Source organism: Pithys albifrons, chromosome 1 (genome assembly GCF_047495875.1).
Source record: "Pithys albifrons albifrons isolate INPA30051 chromosome 1, PitAlb_v1, whole genome shotgun sequence".
Classification (NCBI taxonomy): domain Eukaryota; kingdom Metazoa; phylum Chordata; class Aves; order Passeriformes; family Thamnophilidae; genus Pithys; species Pithys albifrons.
In genome coordinates, this window is record NC_092458.1 from 122,779,631 (window position 1) to 122,803,372 (window position 23,742).

General features: G+C 42.3%; 1 protein-coding gene across 2 annotated transcripts in view; it reads left to right on the forward strand.

The window, feature by feature from the left end:
• Positions 1–14,032: 14,032 nt before the first annotated feature.
• DSCAM (DS cell adhesion molecule) overlaps positions 14,033–23,742 on the forward strand; it is a 465,618-nt gene continuing 455,908 nt past the window's right edge. For both annotated transcript variants that reach the window (XM_071566625.1, XM_071566633.1), the window contains exon 1: positions 14,033–14,725. In XM_071566625.1, coding sequence (XP_071422726.1) covers positions 14,683–14,725 — 43 coding nt within the window. In that variant the 5' untranslated portion in view covers positions 14,033–14,682. The remainder of the gene's footprint in view (positions 14,726–23,742) is intronic.

The window sequence follows — 23,742 nt, forward strand, 5'->3', positions numbered from 1 at the left end:
TGTAGAACAAGAGCAGAAGTCAATTGTCTCCTCTTCTGCTTCTCCAGCCCAACCTCTGGGCTGCTGCACAGTGTTAGGGCAACTCCCTTTTAGGTGTTTCCCAATATGCCTCTTAATTTATTTTCCTAGAATCTTGTTTTGCAGTTCCTAACTCCTATATGAATACCAAGACACTGAATAGTACATAAGGTTGTGAGTTCCAACATGTCTGAGCCCACTTAAAACTTGGCTTTTCCAAGACAATTTCAGCTTGTGAACTCCTTAATGGATTAGCCCTTGGCTTCCCTGGACTTCAGTTCTCAGATACAGGAATAACAACACACTCCAAGCTTACAGGGATGCTGTGGAAGATAGATGCACCAAAGGTTGTCAAGAGTTCTGAGAAGGCAATAGCAGCAGCTATAAGGTCAGTCAGGAGTAAGAGTGTGGACTACATCCCTTCACAACATGACTACAGTCCATCCACCCTGAGGGAGCCCAAAGTACTGCCTGTGCAAGGGGAGCCACATACTCAGATGTTCATCCTTCCAAGAATGCTTCTTGCAGGGTCAGACAACGCATCATTAAGACCACGGGGAATTCTGTCCCCCAAAAAATGCTGAGCACAAAACAGTGAGAACTTGGAATGATCCTCTTGTCATTAAAAGAAAAATACCTGTGCATAATCATCATGTTATAGCATTAAGGTACATTTCTAGTTGCTCAGTTTGTCTACATGAAAGCTTTTGCATTAGAACTTCCAAGTTCTACAATCAGAAAGCCAACAGCAAAAGTATTTAATACAAGAACCAACAAAGAAAACATCTGACAAGATTTTTTTCCCTCCTTTGCTGCTTTAAGAAGTCATTTTGATAATTTAAAATCAAAAGGACAATATTTATTTTACTACTGATCATTATGTCTTTTTGACAAAAGTGTATGCAAAATACAAATGAATATGTTTCTAGTTACAAAACTCCTACTATATATCCTATAGTAAAGAAAATGGTATTGTTCTACAGAATTATTGCTGATATTTTATGTATGAAGCAAGAGAAAGCTGAGCTCATGTTTAGAATCCTACTAATAGTTAATTCAGTGTGTTTATAGTTTGCCTTCATTTGAAAATTGATGATTTTTCTTTTCATTCTCTTCTTTTTCCAACAGGTTTTTATCAGGCATTTTTGAAGCATTGAATTTGCTTACAGGGCTACCAGTATGTTCTCAGAAGAAGAGTGAACTCAGGGAATTCCACTTAATTTAATTTATTGCCAACAAAAATAAACTTTTCATTACTGTTTTGAGTATTGAGAAAAAGAAGACATTCAACTAAACAAAAACTTAGGAAAAATCTATTTCTTCCCCTTTCTATGACTCCAGTTCACCACTACAAGAGCTTACTCTCTGGCCATCCAAGAATATATGTACAGACCTGTCTACTGCCAAAATACATCCCAGAAGATAATTTTCCCTGCCAGTTCAAAAGGTAAAACCATAAATAATTCCATATTTTAAAAGGTTTGGTAGCTTTACATTGGCTATTTTGTCTTATTAAGTGATTCAACTACTACATTGTCCATGGTTTTTGTCTTGTTGCTGTTGGTTTGTTGAGTTTTATGCCGTTATCACAGTCTCTTGTTCAGCTCCCTATACGACTCCTTCAGATATTTTTTCACACACGCCCTTTATGGTGGTGCTGAGTCAGTGGGACTAAGAGATCTTGAAGGTCTCTTCCAGCTTTGATGACTCTGTGATTCTGCATATCATGAAGTTCCCAAGACCTATCCCCTTTGTGACTGCTTGAAAGGCCACTTTCTACCCTATTGCCATCCAGGGAGAATATCTTCAGTATCTCTTTACCTTAAGCTTCTGCTCATCTCCCCATTTTCCCATGCAGAGAATGAGCTTAATGCCTGTATAACCTGGGTCTGGGATCTGCGGTTTGGATCTCAAGCCAAAGTACTGCTAGGAGAAAATTCGACATTCCAGAGAGCTCCAACACCCACTCTTTGACTTACATACATAAGTGGGAAATCAAGTTATTCCATTCACTGAAAGCTTTACAACTCAGCAAGGATATTGCAAGTAAGAATGGTCAGTAGGAATACAATATATACAAGTTTCTATGACTGATCAAGCATCCTTTAAAACAAGTAATCACTGTTTTACACACAATCCAACCTAATAGCTCTTCCCACTGGTCCCTCCGGAGTGCCATCTGGAATGTGCTGATCATGATGAGGTGAACACTTTCTGTGCACATACTAATATTGTCATATTACTGCTTATATTACAACGACTGTTTCTTTTGCTCTTCCTTTCTCTTCTCTCCCGCTGAGGGGACTTGGTGGTGCTTTAAGACTGCGGAGGGCTGGGGTTAGCGCTGCCCTCCGCCGCGCCGGGAGGCAGCCGAGGTGAGCAGCGGGCTCAGAGCGCTCCGAGCCGCCGGAGAGCGAGGGAAGGAAGGAGAGAAGGAAGGAAGGAGAGAAGGAAGGAAGGAGAGAAGGAAGGAAGGAGAGAAGGAAGGAAGGAGAGAAGGAAGGAAGGAGAGAAGGAAGGAAGGAGAGAAGGAAGGAAGGAGAGAAGGAAGGAAGGAGAGAAGGAAGGAAGGAGAGAAGGAAGGAAGGAGAGAAGGAAGACGTGTCAGCCTAGAGCCGTGACAGGAGCCGGCTCGCCGCGGCTCGGGGCCGGCCGCCGCCGGGGATACTCCTGTGCCCGCGCCGGAGGATTTTGTCACCTGTGGCCCTGCCCCCGCCGCCCTGCGGGCGCCTCCCCGAGCCAAGGACACACCTGGGCGCCGCGCACCCGCCTCCCGCCCCCGCCGCCGGCCGCCTCTTCCCCCGCCCGAACGCCGGGCGAGTGTCGGCGGAGCCGTGGGGCTGCAGGCGGGGCTGAGCGCTCGCTGGGCGGACGAGCGGCCCCGCAGGCTCCGAGCAGCCACCAGCCGAGGCAGGAGGCGAGGGAGAGCGGCGGGGGCATGTGGATGTTGGCCGTTGCCTTGCTCAACAGCATCTCGCATGGTGAGCGCCCCCGCCGCGGAGACCTTCCCCTTCCCCCTCGCCCTCCCCGGGAAGGGCAGCGGGGTCGCGGCGGTGCCCGGCGGGTTGGACGCGTCGCGCTGGCTTTGGGCAGCCGCGAAGAGGAGGGCGAGCTGGCCCTGTGGTCATTTAAACTCGCTTACCCTGCAAAGTCACAGCCCGCTACTGAACGGCATCTCTGCAAACACCAGAGCGACCTGCGCGGGGGGGAGGCACTGAGGACATCTTCTTCCCCTGTCATCCTCCCGTGCCCCCCATTTGGCAAAAGGACATATTCTTCTGAAACACGAGAAATAGTCAACCCTGTGCCATTCGTCACCCTGCATAAGAGAGAAGACTAATATTTATGGTATTTGGAAGGTCTTAGTTTGTGCTCTCCTGTGTATTGAAAAGGTTATACGTGGTAGCTGTACGTGTTATTTCTGCTGAGCTCCAACGCTTTCCCATTAACCTGTATATAAACAAATCTCCCAAAGAACTGAATTTAGAAATAGGTTTCAAAAAGTATGTATTGCAGTTGTGGAATGGTATTGGGTACAGGAAATCACTGGGCCAGGATTCCAAGGCATGGAGGAAAGTTCTGTTTCATGATTAGGAAGTATTGACTTCTTGAGAATTCATTTCTTAATATTAACTATTGAAGACAAATGAGATCTCCCCCAAACCCCATCACTCTCCTCCTCGTCTTGTCAAGGTTGTTTAGGGGAATCTGATTATTATTTATGTGAAAAGACTGTAACACTTGAGCTGGACGCACACACGTAGGCATTTTGCCATTTTCCCACAAAGCTTTGCCAACTCCCATCAGTCACGACCTGAAACAGCTGCTGATCACTTTTGAAAACTCCGAGTGCAGAGATTTGCCTGTGCCACGGTCTGTGGTAATTATCTGTTAGGGCTCACAGTGAGGTCACCAGACTTTTTTTGGTATCTATCTGGAAGAAAATCTGCATACAGAAATAAATAGAAAATCTATCCCTACAGTGAAGGTTTTGGTCTGTGTATGGGAGCTATTGGAAAAAAACAGGAATTTAATTCAATGAGAAAGGCTAATATGCAGTAATTTCAGTTCTAAACTCACAGAAAACTCAAACTTCATATGGGAAAAAACCTCCTCAAATTGCTGTGGTCTATCTTATTCTCAAACAATTGTCATTTGAAGATTCTAGTCAAGAAACTGTATTACATGTTGAACTTTTATGGCAGAATGTTTCAAACATACTGAATTCAGCATTTTCCAGAAAGGTCAATTAACTTTTTGTTCAGCCTTAAATTCATACTTAATATAAAAGTTAGCACAATTCAGTAATTTAGTGCCTCAGCATGTAGCATATTCTTTGGGTTTTGTTTTTTTTTTAATAAAACTATTTCAATAGAATATCTTTTTGAGCCATTTATTGACTTTTAACCAATTAAACGTAACTTTGTAATTTTATATCCATGTTTCTGACAATAGTAAGGAGACCAAAACAGTAAGTTATTCTCTCAACATTGCTATGCAGGAAAGACAGGAGATGTTATGTAAGACAGGTGCATCTTTTTAAGATTTCTAGCTTAACCTTCAGCTAAAAAATGCTTAAAGCCCATTGTGTTCTGGTTGTATCATTTCAAAGAAAGAGATAGCAGGAACAGACAGGATCCAGATATACACAACAGGAGTGACAGAAAATCCTGTGTGAGAGGAATATAAGGTGGGGAGGGAGGAAACAGTATGCTCAAGGAAGAGACGAATCAGCAAGCATGTGATAACTGTGTATAAAACAGGATGTATGAAACTGCATCCCTGACTCTCTGGAGACAAACACTGGTGTTCTGTGTTGTGTTTCAAGAACCAAAGTCCTCTCCTCCACAGGACTGTGGCCTGCACAGCAGCCCTGAGGTGGGGGAACAGCACGTGGGGATTTATTTTGTCCATATTTTTAGAAGAACTACTAGAACAGTGTAGAAAATGCATCTCCAGCCTGCTGCCCACTCCACTGAACTGCAGTTCTCTCCAGGAAAGGCAGGAGGGCTCTTCTAACTTGCCCATTTTGTCTCTTGCACAGATTACATTGACACCATTTACTTAGTAAGTAGCAGGCACTTTATGAGCACTTAAACTCACAAAAACCCCAACTGTGCTAACTGTTAATAAATGTAGGCTTTTAAAATGAACTACCATTATCTAAAAATAACTATTGGTGGTGAAGAGACCCCTTTTTGACAGGTGGCTGAACTTAAAAAAAACATTAAAAACCCCAACCAAAACCACGAAAAAATCCCCAAGGAAATGAACAAGAAGTACCACAGCACCAGTCTGGGTTGGACCCAGGTCAGCTTCTCTGTGGAGAATGTAACCACTGGTTTTGCTGCAGATCTACGAGGCTGACCTTGGGAGATCTACACCAGCCCTGCTGCCCAAAGCAGTCAACTACCACAGCAGGACTGTGTCCTGTCAAATTTGGAGTAACTCCAAGGATGGACATGCCGCAAACTCTATGGGATACCTGTGCCAGTGGTAGACCACCCTCACTGTAAAAATAAATACATTTTGTTCATGTGTATATATACACACACACATACATACATATATATATATATATATATATTCTTCTGTTTAACTTGATCTTCTTGATTTTTGTTTGTGTCTATTGCTTTTAATGTGTCTACTGAATACCACTGAGAAGAGTCAGGCTACAGGTTCTTTACACCATCTCAGCTTGGATTCTTGATCATTATTAAGGTCCTCCTGAGCCTTCTCTTCCCCAGATTAAATAGTTATAGCTCTCAGCCTTTCCTCATGTATCAAATTCTCAATCCCATATTCATCTTTGTTGTTCTTCACTAGACTCACTCCAGTGTGTCTGTGTCTTTCTTGGTCTGAGGAGCCCAGAACTGGTACACTGTGCTCCAGATGTGATGTCAGAGGTTATGATATGGTAATTTTGATTTTTCTCCTTTAATCCCAGTCCAACGTGCTGCTGTCACTGATGTTTAAGCAGCCTCTCATTTTAACATGAAACCCTCCACTGGACAGGATATCCCATTGCTTCTCTATCACAGGTTGTCCTCCTCTACTGCTGAAGTCCTCCACAACATAGCCCTACCAAACTTCTCCCATGAAGTACTTGGAGTCATTTTCCATCTCCAAACAGCACATGAATTTCCACTTTTTTGCCAGACTTACAGTCAATTACTTTCCTGCTCTTGTATAAGAATTTCCTTCCCAAAAAGCCAGATCTCCATTAGCTGCCTTCAAATCCTGCCTGTGGGCTTGCTGCTATTTAAAAACTCAGCAACAGTTGGCTGCTGTGGACATTGCTCATCTCGCTTAATTTAAAGTGTTTATGGTGCAATTCACTGTAGCTTCTCCACATAATACTTGGAGAGAGAGGAAGAAGGACTTCCAGGATGCATTTTCTGTTTTACCTTGGACAATCACTTTCAGATGGGAGAAATAATCTCTTAAATGTGCTTACTCCTCCCTTTTGAATATTAAAGAAGGCACAGATAAGTGGATGAAAGAAAGAGAACTATCTGCTTTACAACCTTTTGTGTTTCTCTGCGTGACTTCATGACCTGAAAGGCACAGACAATGTCTCTGTCTTACTTGTGAACAATTTGCATTGGTAAAATTCATATTCTGTACTCAAATGCAAATGCAGTTTCCTCCATAGTTTTCTGTTTCCTGCCTCTGCAATTGTAAACAATGATAGGTTGTAGAAAATGCATTATGGAATCAAAATTATTTGTGCAGTGGTGTGTAAGCACACAGTTTGCTGGTGAACTGAGATAATAGGTATGAAGTGTGGACAGGCAAAAAAGGGACATCACAAAAGAAGGGGCATCACAAATAGTTTTTTGGATGGACTTGAAAACATTGAGTTGCATCAAGTAAGAGCAGAGCACTGAAGACTTTGCAGCTGGAACTGTTTGGTGAAAGCTGTAAACGGGGCATGGCCATGAGGAGCTGGGCTAGTGGTACACTGTCCTTGCAGAGAGAAGCTGGGAATCCCTGAGGTCAACCTTTATAAAAGCCTTTCCAGTATATCTCGTCCAGCCCCATGAGCTGTCAGAAGTTTTTATTTTAGCATATTCTATCCCCTCTCAAACTTGTCCCTCTTCACCAGGACAGGTGAAGGTCAAAAAGGCTTTTAGGCTCTTGCCTAAACATTTTGTGAAAGTCTCCTCCTCTATGTCATTGAATGTTTATGGTCTCACAGAACAGAAACAAGAACTTTATGTGGAAGTAAGACAGTGGCTCCATTTGTTGCATAGAAAGCCTGTATGGAATAAAGGAAAAAAGATTTCCTGTACACTGTGTGTGTTTCTGAGGCAAACGATGCTGCACCAGAGGGAACATCACTGATACAGGTGGGTGAGGGGGGAAGGTCTGGCTTCACTTTGTATTCCTGGGTCTTGGGGCAAGCTGTCTGGAGAACCCATGGCAGCATGCTGCTGTTCTTGCTATATCATCCATGACAAGTTTGCTAAGAAGGTATTTCTTACGGTTCTCCCTGTTGCAACCTCCTGGAGGAGCTGACTGGAGCTCATGATGCAAGACACACTTGTGGCCAAATCCCCTCATGGAACCCACACCCATAACTCAATGGAAGCAGGAAGAAAAGCAGATGGAAGGGTCTACTGTGGCCCCACAGGAGCAAATACAATTTATATCTGTTTCCCTTCCCCATTTTAACTCCCCCCTCCCGTGGTTGGCTGTTGCTTGGCAACCCCACATCCTTGCTCCACTGCTGCTCTGCGGTGCTGCTGCTACCCTCTGGCCCCCTCCTCTGCACCAGGGTTGGGAAGAGCCATGCTCTCACGTGCTCCCAGCAATCTGCAAGCAGGGATTGTCTCTTCATCAGTGCTTGGAAGCAGGTGGGAGCCACCTGAGGAAGATGAGAATGCAGAGGATGCTGTGCATGGCCTTGGGCATGACGAGCTCAGCTCTTCCTGGTGCCTCTCATGTCTTGACCCTGGTCAGGGGAGTACTGGCTCCGAATAGTTCAATTCTTCTTATGTTTATGTGGGTGCTATTCTGTGTAAGCCACTGGCATCCTGGACAGGTAATAGAAATCAGAATTTGGCTCAGGACCAGGGTTAACCTTCTTCCCACATAATTACAGCACTTAATAGATTGCACTATAACAATTACTAAAGACCGGTCTGCAGAGGTTTGAAACCATCACCAATTTTTTTTTTAAAAAGCCTTGTTGAAATTCTGATGTTCCTTCAAATTTCCCTTTTCCCAACCCTTCTTTTTACTAAGAAGCAGTTATGTACACATACACATGCTCACATCCAAATCCAGAGGAGTCCTAGCCGTCTTGTTAAAAGGCTCTGACTCCTAATCCAAATAATGGAAAATCAGATTTAGGAATGAAATAGTACTCTTGACTCAGCCTTTTCATGCTGCAACATTATGATATGTCCTGTGTGCATAGCTGTGCCTATGATTTCAGTATATGTAAATCATCCCATAATATCTTGGCATTACAATCATTTAATGTTGTAGTCTTTAATGTCTTGTCTTTACACATACATCAGACACACAAAGGGGTTTAGTTCATCTTTATTTGGAGACTTTTAAATGGATATCTTCAGTGCCATAATGCTTGTATGTCATGTTATGCCACTTTGTCTTGTGAGAACCAATTAGCACCAAGAGAAGCCTTTCTGCCCTTCTGCAAGCCCAGATTGTCACCCAAGACAGTTGTCTGATATGTTGTATGCTGTGTCCCCAGCCTTCATCTTTAGCTATTTCACAGGTCCCTCCTCCTCTCCTACTCCTTTTCTGTGTTAGGAACAATCTTGTCTGTATGAAGATGTGAAAATAAAATAAAAAATATTTCTCCCAGCTTCTCCCCTCTGAAAGGAAATATTTTTCCTTTAGTTTACAGTTCTTTAAACAGCAAGAATCTTACCTTCTCTGTTTGTTTGCAAGGTGCAATGGAAAGAGAAGTCTACACCACCACAAAAACCAAAACACTGTCCTATGTTTTGATGATGTTACTTTAAATAGAGAAATCTGGTATTCTCTCAAGAAAACATGAATCATACACGGGGCTTTAAAATCCTTCCCACAGACTGGATTTTTCCATGCCTTACTCTAGCATGGTTTTCTAAGAAACATCTTTGTCAGGTACTCTGCTTCCTTTCTCTAATAACTTTTGAACCTGCTGTTCATTCTCAATCCATTTGTTTGTTGGGTGGAAATAGAATATAATTAAGTCATTGCTTTAATCTGTGTATAAATGTAGAAACATTCACCTGGGCAGAGGAGAGGGAGAGACTAATCCCACTCCAAGTTCTTGAAAGCATTGGAAAAACTAGCAGACATCTGACTTAGGTCTTGAGTCTTCTGACCAAATACCTAGAGGAAATCCTTTTTCCCACTGTTCTGTGCTCACAGAACCACCTCATGGGGCAAGTTTGCTTTTTCACATCTTCCAGACATTACTGGAACCTCGGGAATGAGCTGCATGAGAAAACAGTAACTTCAGGCAAGGAAAAAAAATCTCTATTTTCTGGTTTAAAGCTCAGTGTGTATTAAGCCATCTAGTGTGTTTTGAAAGCTGCTGCTTTAATTCATGAGCATATCAAGACTGAATGGCTAATTGTGTGTGTACTGTAAGAACAGGTCATGCGAGAGAGCACATTTTTTTTTTGCCAGATAACAATATTCTTGCCCATTATCAGCTTGGAGTAGTCAATGGATTCAGATGAAATATAGAAAGCAAAATGTACTTTTTCCCTTGTATTTTTGGGGTGGACTACATAAGTGTCAGCAGCATAGATGCTTTCACAAGTACTTAGATGCAGATGCTTAGATTTTATTTCTCCATCCTGAGTATTCCCAGCTTCATAGTAACAAAGAGAGCTCTTCAACTGATATCTTCTAATGGCACTTATAGAACTAGAAATTCCTTTGCAATTCTTAAGTGTCTCATGGAAAATATTTAATTTTTGCAGCTTGCCCTGATAAAAAAAATGGCTGACTGTGAGCTTATAGATATAAGCATTAAGCTTGGTAGCCAGTGAATATCAGAAGGTTTAGCAATTGGTTTTGACAAGCATTCAACATTTGTCTGAATCTTTCCAGTACCAAATCGGGCATGAAGTCTTCTGAGGAAAACCTGTTCTCACAAGGCTTTTGATTCTCCCATTTCCAGACTGATGGAAGCTATTAAAAAGCTTTCCCACTTCTGCTCCTCTTACCTTCTTAACCCTTGGTTCCTTTATCACTCTTTGAGATTATCTTCCTTTATTTTGGCTGCAGTGACAGAACTTTAGTTTACCTGAAAATCTGGGGAAGAGTTGTTCAAACTTTCTGTCTTCAGCTTTAAAATAGATGTGAATCAGAAGGAAGGTAGAAAATATTTGATTCAGAAGATCAAGATTTGAATACTTTGAACTGTATTTCAGTCAAATATTCAAAAAATATTCCATCTTTGCATGTTTTCATTAGAAAAGGGGAAAAAAAATTAATGAAATATTCTAGGAGTGTTTCTTTACTGTCACCTCAGGGTAATATGTTTCTTGCTTTGGTTTTGTTTTTAAGCTAACTGGGACTACAACTCCTTTGTCAGCAGACCTGAAAACATTGTTAAGTCTTATTAAAATGGAAATTATTAATAAATGTATAACTGCAGTTAGTTTACTCAGTTGATAGTCCCCAGTGGTTTTCTTTGTCTTGTCTACAATGTAATAACCAATATTTTCCTTTCAAACAACTATGCTGCAAGAACACAGACTAAAGTCAGGGAAGGAGGTCAATCATGAGGAGAGACAGAATGATTTAGAAACTGAGGGATGACTGAGCCAAGGTATCACCTCTTCCAGAAGATGGGCTGATCAGTTATTTAGGTTCTGATTTCATGCATGTTCAGTTTTTATTATTTCCCCCCCACCCCAGGTCTTCTGACTGTTGAGAACTTCCTCTCTCACCACACTTTCTCTTCACTTCCTCTCTGCTTCCCTCCCATTCTTTCTTCCTTCAGGTACTTTTAAAATGATTTTCAAAGCTGAAATTGCAAATGAGGGTGGGGGTTTTTTGTGTCCTGAATGACAATGAAGGGCTCTGTTTGAATAGCTGAATGCTGCAGTGGCAGATATTTGACCGAGTTCCCTAAAGCCCAAAGCCTATGAAACCATCCATGATCTGAATAGAACCAATTACTGCTGCTGCTCCCAGCCCGGACTCTCTATGGAAGATTCCTTTGTTTTTTTGAAGTCCCAGTCAATGCAGGTTTATTGTAGACAGGCCATTTTATCTTTTTCTTTGAGAAGAAGAATTTTCCTGCAAGACTAGTTACAGAAGTTAGAGAGCAGATACATCATCTTCCAATATGGGAACGTAAAACATTCAGCCACTTGGATCATGATAACCTGACTAGTTTTCACAAAGGCATCTTTTCATGAGGCAGCTTTTACTTGGTGTGTTGGTCTGCTGTGATCACTCCTTGTGTGTCTGCTCACCTAGTACCAGAATATGATATAGATGCATTGGAAAATTCGTTTGCAGACCTCAACATTTAACTCTTTCCATGGTTTTCACTGAGCTTTCTACTCAACTGAAAGCTGGTGGTTGGGTGGATTGTTGTCAGATTGGTCATGCTGGGGATATTTCTCTATGTACTTCATGCTGGTGGCTCAGGGAAGAACTGGAATGTGTGTGGCCAGAACTGACAGAAGGTATATAGAAGTCTTCTCCTTATGCTTCCTGCAGTATAATATGAAATGCTGAGTGTCTCAGATACTTGTAGGGTGGTCATCAGCTCATGTGCACTGTTGCCATATCTCTGTTAACTTCAAGTTTGTGTGGTACCTCCTGAGAGCAAGGATGGTCAACCTGATACAGTCAAACTGCACAAGATCTAAACCCAATTTAACAACTTAAATTAAGACTATTTTTAGATTTTATACCCTTAATCACAATTAAAGTAATAATTGCATGAGACTTTTTTTCAGAGAAGATATAATTATGTCCAAATAATTGAGATACCTTTCTGAAAAATGATTGAATTTGTTTTGGGGAGCATTAAATAATTTCCAGGCACTTAATCTAGGACATTCTCTTTTAATCAAACAACCAACCAAAAAGAAGCATAAATGGGGATTCTCCTTGGTTCGTGACCTTAACCAGCCTTGATTGCAGTTGAAGTCTGATCATATTTTCAGACTTGAAAAGTAGCATTCTGACTGATTTCATGTATTCTGTGTTGAAGTTATCATACAGTCTTCTTTCTCCACTTTGACAGATTGTTTAATTTAGGTTTCAGTCAAGTTATTCTCAGAACAGCAGAACCACTGAACCCTGCTTGCATGCAAAATTGCATCCTGCCTTCCCCCTCCCTCCTTAAACCCAGCTCAGGACAATGATTACACTGCCTAGTTGGCTGGCTGCTGCTGAAAAATGTTATATACCTGCTGAAAGTTGGACCTTCTGCCTTTGGGTGCCACAGAAGAACAAATTAAAGATTTACTTTTCTAGTTTGCAGCTGCTGTTGTTGTTTTAAATGAGCTGAAATGCATAGAAACTTGCTTGAGACTATAGGAAGCTGAAATTTGCCAAGGGCTACCAGAGTTATGAAGATGAGTAAAGGAGGTAGAAAGGTATAAGGCAAGGCTATACTTATTCTATGTGGTAGAGCATTGTATCTCTTAAGCCCCAAACATGTTTTGGGCTTCAAACTGGGAAAAACAGCAATTCTGAAAGAGCTGCCTGAACAAATCTGTCATGAACTTCTCCAAAATGCTCTTGAATCCATACTTAAGCATTTCTGCTCATCACTAACTCTCTTCTAAACAGAGACTAAAGTATTGTTATTTTTAACAGAACTTCACTCCAAAAAACTTCAAATTTCTCATCTTTTTGTTTGTTTGTTTTTTTGTTTTTTGTTTTCTAATTCTCCCCCAAGACATTTGTACTTCTCTCTTTAACTTCTATTCAACAGCATCAGACTCTGTTTTCCCCTGAACGGCTTCCCTGGTTACCCACATCTCTTTCCTAAGGGCAATCATGAGTCCCTGCCCAGTACTGGTCTCATCTCTCCTACTCTCACTTCAGGGCTTTAGTCTTTCCTGGCTGCTAGCCCAGCCCAAATGGGATGCAGGAACTAAGCTCTTTCATGATGGCTTTCACTGTGCTACAGTTCAGACTTTGATTTTCTCAAGAATTAGAATGAAGGGCCTTATACAACACTTTGGGAGGGCATTATGATCTATCTGCCCTGTATGGCTTTAGAATTGTCTGCAGACAGATATTTCTCCCTGTCCAGTTCTGTTCCTGAGCTTCACGTTCATCTCTATGCCTTTTGGGGGACGTCCTTTCTTTGGGTTTCATTACAGTGCACAAGACAGTGTGTTGGCAGCATGGCAACGTCTGGTGCTATAAAGCATTTCTTTAAAAAAAATGTCTCCCCCAAATGTGAAATGATCCTGTTGGTACCACACTGGGGATTCTGCACATCGAGATTCCTTATTGCTTTGTTGTGTTTGCTTTTCATCTTTCAGCTTAAATTCAGAGTTGCTCTAATGCTGTTATGTATTTCACAATATTGATTTTTTTCAGCTGTCTTCATTTAATATTTTTCCCTTTTTTCTTTTTTTTTTCCTTCTTTTTAGACCAACCTTCACATCATAGATGTGAAGAAAGAATAGACGCAGAAATTGCTTTTAGTTAGAGAGGCTGTAATTTACTCTTTCACTACAGGGGGAAGAAATTTCTTTTCCACAGAAAAAGACGCAGATGAAAGGCCAAGTAGTATCTGGATGTGTGTTAGCACTGCGAGATGTGTGTGTGTATATATATATGTGTATTTTCGTTCAGTTTTGCACAGACTCCTAGTCAATTATTTGACGTGCTCGCCTGTCTGGGCTGTGACCTTCTAGAAGGGCCCCCTCCTCCAGTCCCCCCACACGACTTGTCAACACATTAGTCATATACAACTCAGCTGATGCCAAACGGCCGCAGTTCAGCCAACTATTGAGAGGCAGGATATTCTGCTGCCTCCTTCTATTGGTCTTGGGTTTTTCCACTGTGCGGACTTGGTGGTGCTTTAAGACTGCGGAGGGCTGGGGTTAGCGCTGCCCTCCGCCGCGCCGGGAGGCAGCCGAGGTGAGCAGCGGGCTCAGAGCGCTCCGAGCCGCCGGAGAGCGAGGGAAGGAAGGAAGGAGAGAAGGAAAGAAGGAGAGAAGGAAGAAAAGGAGGGAGGAAGATGTGCCCGCCTGCCCGCCCGCCTGCCGCCGGGCCGAGGGGAGCCGTGTGAGGAGCCGTGAGAGAGAGGAACCGGCTCGCCGCGGCTCGGGGCCGGCCGCCGCCGGGGATGCTCCTGTGCCCGCGCCGGAGGATTTTGTCACCTGTGGCCCTGCCCCCGCCGCCCTGCGGGCGCCTCCCCGAGCCAAGGACACACCTGGGCGCCGCGCACCCGCCTCCCGCCCCCGCCGCCGGCCGCCTCTTCTCCCGCCCGAGCGCCGGGCGAGTGTCGGCGGAGCCGCGGGGCTGCAGGCGGGGCTGAGCGCTCGCTGGGCGGACGAGCGGCCCCGCAGGCTCCGAGCAGCCACCAGCCGAGGCAGGAGGCGGCGGCCGGACCCGGTGCGCGCTGCCTGGCAGCTCCGGCCCGGCCGTGGGCGCGGCGGGCGAGGGCGAGCCCGGAGCGGGGAGCGGGGGAGCGGCGGGGGCATGTGGATGTTGGCCGTCGCCTTGCTCCACAGCATCTCGCATGGTGAGCCCCCGCCGCGGGGACCTTTCCCTTCTCCTACCCCATCCTTCCCCTCCTGCCGGCCGGGAAGGGGAGCGGGGTCGCGGCGGTGCCTTTTGTGCTTAAGAGCATCGCGCTGGCTGTGGGCGAGCTCGGTGTGTGAGAGCGTTCAAAGTCGCTCACCTCGCGAAGTGACAGCCCGTCACCAGCCGCGTCCCTCCGTGTCTGCCTCCCTCGGAACACGGCGGTGCTCGGAGAGGCAGCGAGAGAGGCGCTTTTTTTCCTCTTTCTTTTCTCATCTGGAAAAGTACAGAATTTCGCCAAGTGCCGTATAAATCCGACAGAGTACATGGGGATAATTTGAAGGGCTTTCATCCTAAGCGGTCGCATTGAGATATTGCTTCCTTTTACATTTTTTTTTAGTCGTCCTCTACTTTCACCTTACATTTTTATATTTATATATGTTTAGGAAGCTATATTTTAAATTTATTTCACTTTCATCATTTCGTCGTGAAGGTACCTGCTCTGAATTTTTTTTCCCTCATTCATTTATGTAAAAATATGCACGGATAAGCATTACATCATCTGAAAATGTTGAAGACTTTCAGTCAATTATAAAGTTAGGAAGGGGAAATTAGAGTGGGGACAGAATAAGGTAAACCTGTTTTTTTTTTAAAAAAATATTTTTCCTTCTTCATTCTGACAACTCTGATTGACAAGCATTTATTGCAGTTTCTGGGGTTTTTAATAGTGCAGGGGGGGTATTTTGGAACATTTAGATACACATGATTGCAAACCATGGCATATGTGAAAACGTGTTTAAATTGCTTAGGTTTTAGTAAAATGCAGATTAACATTGCAGTTTTAAGGACAGAAAACAAATTATGCTGGGGTTCCAGCTATTCTATTGCTTTGCCTCCTCCTTCTCAGCTTTGAGAATGCAATGTTGCCTGTAATGCTTTACATCCTGGCAGATAAATCGGAGAGATTAAACCCACAACTCTCCAAATAGGCAAAGCAGGTAGAATAGGAAGAATGTTCCTTGTACTGACTGAATGAGAGAGGAGCACAAGGCGAAGTGTAAGATTTTCCTGAAAGATAGAAATAATTGAACCTCTGGCAGAGGGTGAGGAATGAATGCTGGATGAGGGTGCCTTCACATCTTCTTAAGGATACGCTGGATGAGAAAATACATTGACAGGCATGGCTAGTCCAGTGTGAATAGCTGGCTAGGGCAGAAACTGGGAGGTGAATCTTAAGTGTGTATTTAGAGCGATCTTAAAACAGTTTCATCTTCTGCATGCCACAGAATGCAAAAAGGATTGAAAAACCCCTGGACTGTAAACTTTAATTTTTAAATTTCTTTTAGCAGTAAAACAACTGCAAGTAGTTCTAACACTAAAAAAAATTTATAGGTTTGTTTGTTTGCTTATTTATTTATTTATTTATCTTTGACAGGCAGCACTGTGCCTTTCTCTAACCTCTTCAGCCAGGTACCTTGGAGGGAGAGGTTTGCTTGTTATAAGACAGAAAGAATCAGCCTGAAAGTGTGTGCTCTGACCAGTGCTATTCATTTAAAATGAGATTTACACAGAAGGAAAGCTGGTTCTTTCCAGAAATCTTGTATCTTATTTTTTTTTTAAAGAAAAAGCCTATTTTTTTTCGTACTGTGCTCATGCTATAAATTCATGTTCTAATCCAGTTACTGCTCATTCCAGGGGTTTTTGAAGAGCAGGATAGTTTTTGCTTTATGAGGTTGAATTAGTATGAGAATAGCTTTCATTTATTCCTTGATCTATGAGGTCAGTGGTAATTTCACTTTCGGTTTCCATGTGTTTTTGGATCACAGTCAAGCCTGAATTGGTATCCCAAAGATTTAATAGTGTAATGTGTATGTGATCGATGCATCTGCATGGATTCTATACTGCCACGCAGCAACATCTGGACCTTTGTGACTCTTACAGGACCAAAATTAAATGGTTTTGTGTATAACAACACTCTAAGATGAAAACGTAAAAACATGTAGTAGGTGGTTCAATGATTCTTTGCAACTTAAAAAGTGTGTTTGTTTTCGGCATCAAACTTGATGTCAAAATTCATGTTTTTAGGGTCTTTTTAAAGGAATTTTTTGAAAATGGCACCTCCCTTCACGTTCAGACTGAACAACATGGTTTTCTTTATTAGTACCTCTTATTAGGACTTATTTGGACCATTATGTCAGAGTCAAGAGTTAGAGAATAATATTTTTAAAGGACTTCAGGTTTTAATGCAATGTCATATCAGATGTGTATCTCTTTGAAGGAAATGACTGCATATATAAATAGATATGTCACGTACACATTTATTTTCATTATTCTGTCTATAACTGTATGTGAACTCCATTGTGTGATAGACACTATGCTTTTATGACTATATCTGGTGGGGGGCAGGTTTGTGCTTGGATTCTGCCATTGCCTTTTCTGAACTCCTTATGAAACCATGACACATTTACTTAAAACTCAAACACATGCATAAGTAGTTTTCAATTATGTGTTACATCCTCTTCTAATTCATCTTTAAAATGTGTAAGACTGTTTATGTTAGTGTTGGTTTTGATTTTTTTTTCTTTTCTTTCTTTTGAGGGGAGAAATAGCTTAAAAAGGAAACCCACACATTATGGGTTTAAGTCTGCAACTGTAGTCTTGGGCTAAATTTCTGTTGAAGATAATGGAAACCATCTGAATAACAATAGCAAGGTTGGCCCCCATATTTCCCTACAGTCTCTCAGCACAAATACATTTTGTCAAATTAGACATCAGTGGTGTCACCGGGTAGGCTTAATGTTTGTGAAATAGCTTCCTTCTGGGGACAATAAAATACTGACATGCTGTTACATCCAATTAGTATTTCTGAAGCCTGAAACAAAATCTCCCCAAATACCTGGTTAAAGTGTGTATATTTTGTAAAGGCTCTAAGCTCTTCTGGCTGTGAGTTCCTTTAAAATACAGGTAACTATTAACCATGAATGCATTGCAGCCTTGGAAGGTGCGTGGGCTGATATAGACATCAGTGGGAGCTCTGCAGCTGAATTCACTACCTTGAAAGCCTGAGTCATGCAGTTCTAATCCTGAGCAATGCTTCAGAGTTACCTTCAGGGTTACTATACCTGCACTACCTTCCGTGTTACTGTCTCTGCTATGCCAGAAGGGAGCATTTAAAATGAACAGCAGAAGTCTACTGTAGCCTGGTCGTAATTAGTAAGGGGGCATTTCACTAATTACAGTGAGAGGAGGAGGGAGAAGGCAGGGAAGGCTCTGAGGGGAGAATGGCCTCCTCCACAATCCTGGCTCTTCATTGTAATTGCTGTGATCAAGCTAGTTCAGAATTAGGATGCTGTTTTCAGGAACAAGTATCTCTCAGCATCATTCAGTCTCTGCTGTAGGTTTGCTGAACCCATTTGCAGGCTCTCTCTGGCTGCGTTTCTTCTATGCCTGTTGTCCATAGAAGCTCTGCTGAAATCAATTGAGCATCGGGAGGCACCCAATACAGCACAGATGACACTATAAATAAATTTCCATGAAAATGATTTCCTGTTTGAATCCTTTCCCTGCTGTATATCTATCAATACGGGTTTTAGCAGCATATTTGAAGGCTGAGGAGGATCACACTGTACTGAGAGCAGGGGCTGGGCTGAAGAATGAGTAGCAAAAGCTACGGTGGTGCTAATGACACTCTCCAAAGAAAATGGTGACTCTCAGTGTTGGGGATGAAACATTTGAGGAAAAGAGCAAATGTCTCTCTTTGTAGGAACATATTGTGATACGTGCATAGCTTATTGTGTAACCAAATTTACATTAGAAAGTTTAATGCATGTGCAGAAAGCATTTAGCTTGGTGTGTGCTTGTGGATGCCACAGTACAGCCGATGGTGTTTTTTATCTGGTGTTATTCGAGCTATGAATAGCTATTAATTAATCACCAAATGCCAAATGGAGAAAAATTGCTATTGCTGGGTAGTCAGAGTGTGTTGGAAATATCTCTATCTGTTTCAAAAGGTGTATTTCTCCTCTGCCTGGGGTGTACTGATCCAAGCCCATGTTTTGGGGCTCGCTGGTGGGGTTTCCTCCCCCTGGAATGGGAAGTGAGCTATGCCTCCTGCCTGGTGACACACGACACTAGTGGGCAGCAAACCACAGAGTCACAACAATTCTCGAGAGCTGTGGGAGCACACAGAGCCCAGAGAGGCATTTTATCTGTGTTTTCTTCTGTCAGTGCTCACTAAACTTTTTCACTGGTGGATGCTGCATCTTCTTTTCACGGCACGGAATGTCAGATGTGTCTGGCAATGAAGGTGTGTTTGGTAGCAGTTTAAAGTGAAGTTGTTTCCCACAAATGGTAAAAACAAACCCATAAACCCTGCTAAATAGGGTTTTACTACAGCTTACAGCTCTTCACTGGAATTTCATAGAATCATAGAGTTGTTTAGGATGGAAAAGACCCTGAAGATTATCAAGCCCAAGTGTTAACCCAGCACTGCCAAATCTACCACTAAACCACGTCACCAAATGCCACAATTGCAGGTCTTGTAAAAACCTCCAGGGATGGTGACTCCACCACTTCTCTGGGCAGCCTGTTCCAAGGCTGGACCACCCTTTCCATGAAGAAATGTTTGCCAATATCCAATCTAAACCTCCCCTGGTGCGACTGTAAGCTATTTCCTCTCATCCTATCCCTTGTTACATTATTGGAAGAGTCTGATCACCACCTTGCTACAACCTCCTGTCAGGGAGTTACAGAGAGTGATAAGGTCCCCCACCAAACCTACTTTTCTCCAAGCTGAGCCCCCCCAGCTCCCTTGGTGTCTCTCCTGGTGGTCCAGCCCTTTCCACAGCTCCATTCCCTTCCTTTGACAAGCTCCAGCCCCTCAATGTCTTTCTTGAAGGGAGAGGCTCAAAACTGAACACAAGATTCAAGATGTATTTCAGTGGCATCTCCTCAGTGCTGCTGCATCTCGAAAAGTTTAGAATTTGGTTTTAATTATGTTTGTTCTTGAGTAAACTTTTGTCATGTCATATACTGATAATTTGAATTATTTGGGAAAGTCTCATGGGTTTTGGTGAGCAGCTCACCCACCTAGAAAGTTCCTCCAGCTCGTGAGGCTCTGGTCATGGGAACTGCTGGGCTCAGGTTAGGCCTTCAATTCTTTGTCTTTGCCTGGACAGTGTCTTAGTAAAAGTGCTGCTCTCTTAAGTGAGGGGGTTGTTTGGGATGGATAAATAATCTCCTTTATTTAATAAACAATTGAACTGACAAAAAAAAAAGCAGAAAGCAACAAAACTAAACATTTTCTGGAGGTGGGAGATCAGGGCAGTGGATTGAGGAGCAAAATAGATGGAGTTTTTTCCTTTCCTCTGAAAGTTGACTCTGATTAACGAGGTGTGTGTAGAATCAAGGCCTGTTTGAACATACCACTCATTTAGCCTTTGATTTTATTTGGTGCCGTTTATCAATCTCTTCATCTAGGAGTCTTTCAGATTTGCAGTAGGAAAGAATAATTCCATCTTCTACTTTAAAAGCTGAAGAAGACAGAAAAACTTTATATTCAGCTTAATTATTCTGAGGCAATTTTTTTAAATGTTACTTTGTTTGAATCTTTGAAATTCTAAACATACTACAAAATTTCATTTAAGCAACACAGGTCTGCAGATCAGAATGCTTAATTATTTCAAGGTGAATGTGTAGGTGTTTGCAGTTAAATTGCTTGTTTCACAATATAGTTTGAGATATTTCACAATCCGATTTAATCAGCATTTTTTTTCATTTAAACTGTTTTGAAATCAATACAATTAATATTTCAAATTATGTTATTCTTCAAAAGACACCCTATCTTTGCAGTCTTTACCTCCCTGTCCCTTAAAAAGCATTTCATCAAACACTTGGTGTTTCAAAAAAAAAATAAAATGGGAGATATTTCATAAAAAAAGCCTTTCACAGCACAATATTTTAGAGCACTGAAAAGAATACCTTTAAGAACAAGCTCCTGATTCCTCAGGCACTTGTTAGCACTGTGAGCTTTTCTTGTCATTGCTTGTCTTTTGATACTGCCATTCACAAAAAAATTCATATTACCTCGTATTTTTTTCCATCAGGGCATTGAATTACTCATCAGAAAAAGAGAAACGTGGGTACATCAATATATGCCTTTTGTAATGTTGTGGGCAACGTTATGATATGTTCTGAGGAAAGAAGGGCAAATGAATGGACAGACAGGCTGACAGAGATTAGCAAGTCTCCCCAGCATCCCTATTTAAGCTATTTTTACTTGGAAGGCAGGGAGTAAGACTTAAGAGTGAGCCAGCAATCCTATTTATAGAAAGCCATTTTTAAATGCAAAGGCTTTGAGAAAGAGAGTCACCTCCATACTAAACACCAGCCTCCCTGGAGCTCCCTCGTAATTGAGGGAGAGCTCAGCCCGGCGGCCCGAGCTGCATCGCTGATGCGCCTCTGCCGAAGCTTCCAGAAGGACAGAGCCTGCAAGAACCTGGGAGCTTGGGCCATGGGGCAGCCCAGAAGCCCACCTGGAAATGGCATTGTCCATGTGGCACATTTAAAGGCACAGACAAGGATCATCTGAGGAATTTTTTTGCTTGGTGCCTCTACATTCATAGCACTGTGTGAGCTGGAGACCAACCATCCTGCTCGAGTGGCTCTTAGTGTAGTAGGTCAGGAATACAGTTCCTTCTGAGATTTTAAAATATATGTATGTTCTTCTACAGATAAATTGATATATGTGTAAATCTGGCATACAGTTCTTTCGGAGATTTTAAAATACATACATATTTCTACACACAAACTCAATGATGCTCTGGGGCACAGGGTGTGACTCTTGGGGATGGTCCTGTGCAGGGTTAAGGGTTAGACTTGATGATCCATGTAGGTCCCTTCCAACTCAGCATATTCTGTGATGTCTGTGTGAATCTGTATAGCTTATAATTGCTTAAAAACTACTGTGTGTGGAAAATTTGGCACTTGCTTTGCTGTCTGACTATACTGATGCTATTTTCTTCCAATTAATTACATGGTAATCCCATGCAGTAGATTTGTGGTTTAAGATTTATGTTTGCACTGGGCTAAAAATTATTCTCAGTTACTTTCTGTCATCTGATTTTTTTGAGTGATTTTGGGGAGCCCTCCAGTGTTTTAAGGATATCAGAGACATGATTCTTGAGATGACCGGAGATGTTTCAGTACAACTAGAATATAATTATGTGGCACTGTAGCTGCAAATAGTTGCGTATCTACATAATCTACTCACAGTGATTCTATAGATAAGATTGTAGGGTTGCTCTGTCTATATAAATATCTGTTGGCGTGAAATCCTCTCATGTGGTTTTGCAAATTGAGTGGCTTATGCTGAGCCTGCACACTGAGGTTTGTCTCTCAGTATCACAGAGTGCCAGCCCTCAGTGGCTCCATTCTGGAGGTGCCACAGAATTAAGGCGCTTGAAGGAAGGGTTTATTTCCTGTTCTGTTCTCTAGAAGCGTGTCCATGATAATAAGCTGTTGTTCAGTAGAGTTTTCTGGAGGTTCAGTAGTTAGTACAGAGTTCAAATAACAAATGTCAGTGTTTGACATGTGGCTCTTGGTTAAGCTGGCTCTTGTTTCAGCTGAGAAGGCTTGTTGGGATGCTGAGCTGTGTAGGCTGGGAGGAACCCATATGTTGTTCCAGTGTGTACTGGTCTCCACAAATCACATGGTAGCATTTGTGGGCACCAAAATTCTGGTTGGTTGCCTTTTCCCAGATTATGGAAAGGTGATGCATGAAGTGTAAGCTCTGGCTATTCCAAAATTGTATTGCCTGATTGGTTTTTCTGTCAGAAATCATTTTGTGTTGGGGTTTATTTGTTTATTTTTGTTTTATGGTATTACCTTCTAAAGTCTTTGGGGTTCTCTGTGTGAGTATTATCTGGAATTTTGGCCCTGACTCAGGAAAATACTGAGAATGCATAAAGTCAGTCTCTGGATAATTAAGAGGTGAGCATGTGACATGCTGTTAGTCTGCTTCTGGCTTGAGCTAAGGACAGAGGAAGTCCTTGAGAAAGTCCTTTTTGTTATGAAAAGCAGATTTTGGTGTGCCTGGAATGGGATCTTGGTGGAAAAAATGTCATTCAAGCAAACCAGACTTTAGGTGGACCTCAACTTAAAAAGAAAAAAGACCTCCTGCTATTCACCATCCAGAGGGTCCTGCACACACTGCACATTCTCCAGCTGAATTTTCCCTCCCATTAGGTGAATTTTCTGTGGGGCAGTTTAAAAGCCAGTTCAGATATTATTTTCAGACAGCTCAACCACAGCTTGTGTTTTAACTGCAGCTGTGAAGCACAAAGCAAAGTATTTGCTATGTCATGATATGAAGGAAGTAATTTTGGAAACTGTCAGTAAAGTACAAGTTCTCTAGTTATGTGTGTGGACATCCAGTGTAGAGGGAGTGAAGTGACTTTCAAATGTCTAGAGCAGTATTTGCATTTTACTAGTTCATGCTTTTAGATGTATATATATTTAGGAAGCTTTCCTTTGTATCTTCCTGGTTTTATTGTGTGACCTGGAGGCTTCTCTTCCACAATGACAACCTTTTCCACAGCCCTGTTGTGTAGGGGTTCCAGAAACCATATTTTCATCATTCCAAGGGAAAAGATGAGAAGCATGGAGAGAGCAAGGCTCATCTCACTGTGGGAACTGAGTGATGGGCACTGCTTACTATGTTTTTTGTTGTGTCAAATGTGGCTGAGGCTTTTTGTTCTCAGCTTTTTGTAAATATATATATTTATACACATATATACACATGTATATGTTTATGTGTATATATATATGTAATGTAAAATGAATGCTCAGGGCAGAGGCAGTGATAGGGATATGAACTTGATTTTTAGTTTGGAGGTTAAAGGGGTAAAAAGGCTGACCTTGAAACTACATGGGTACCCAGACAGCATTGCCAGACAGGATAAGAAGAGGGAGGGCATTCACAGAGCATGAATCCCTGTGGGACAGTAGGAAGGCAAAGTT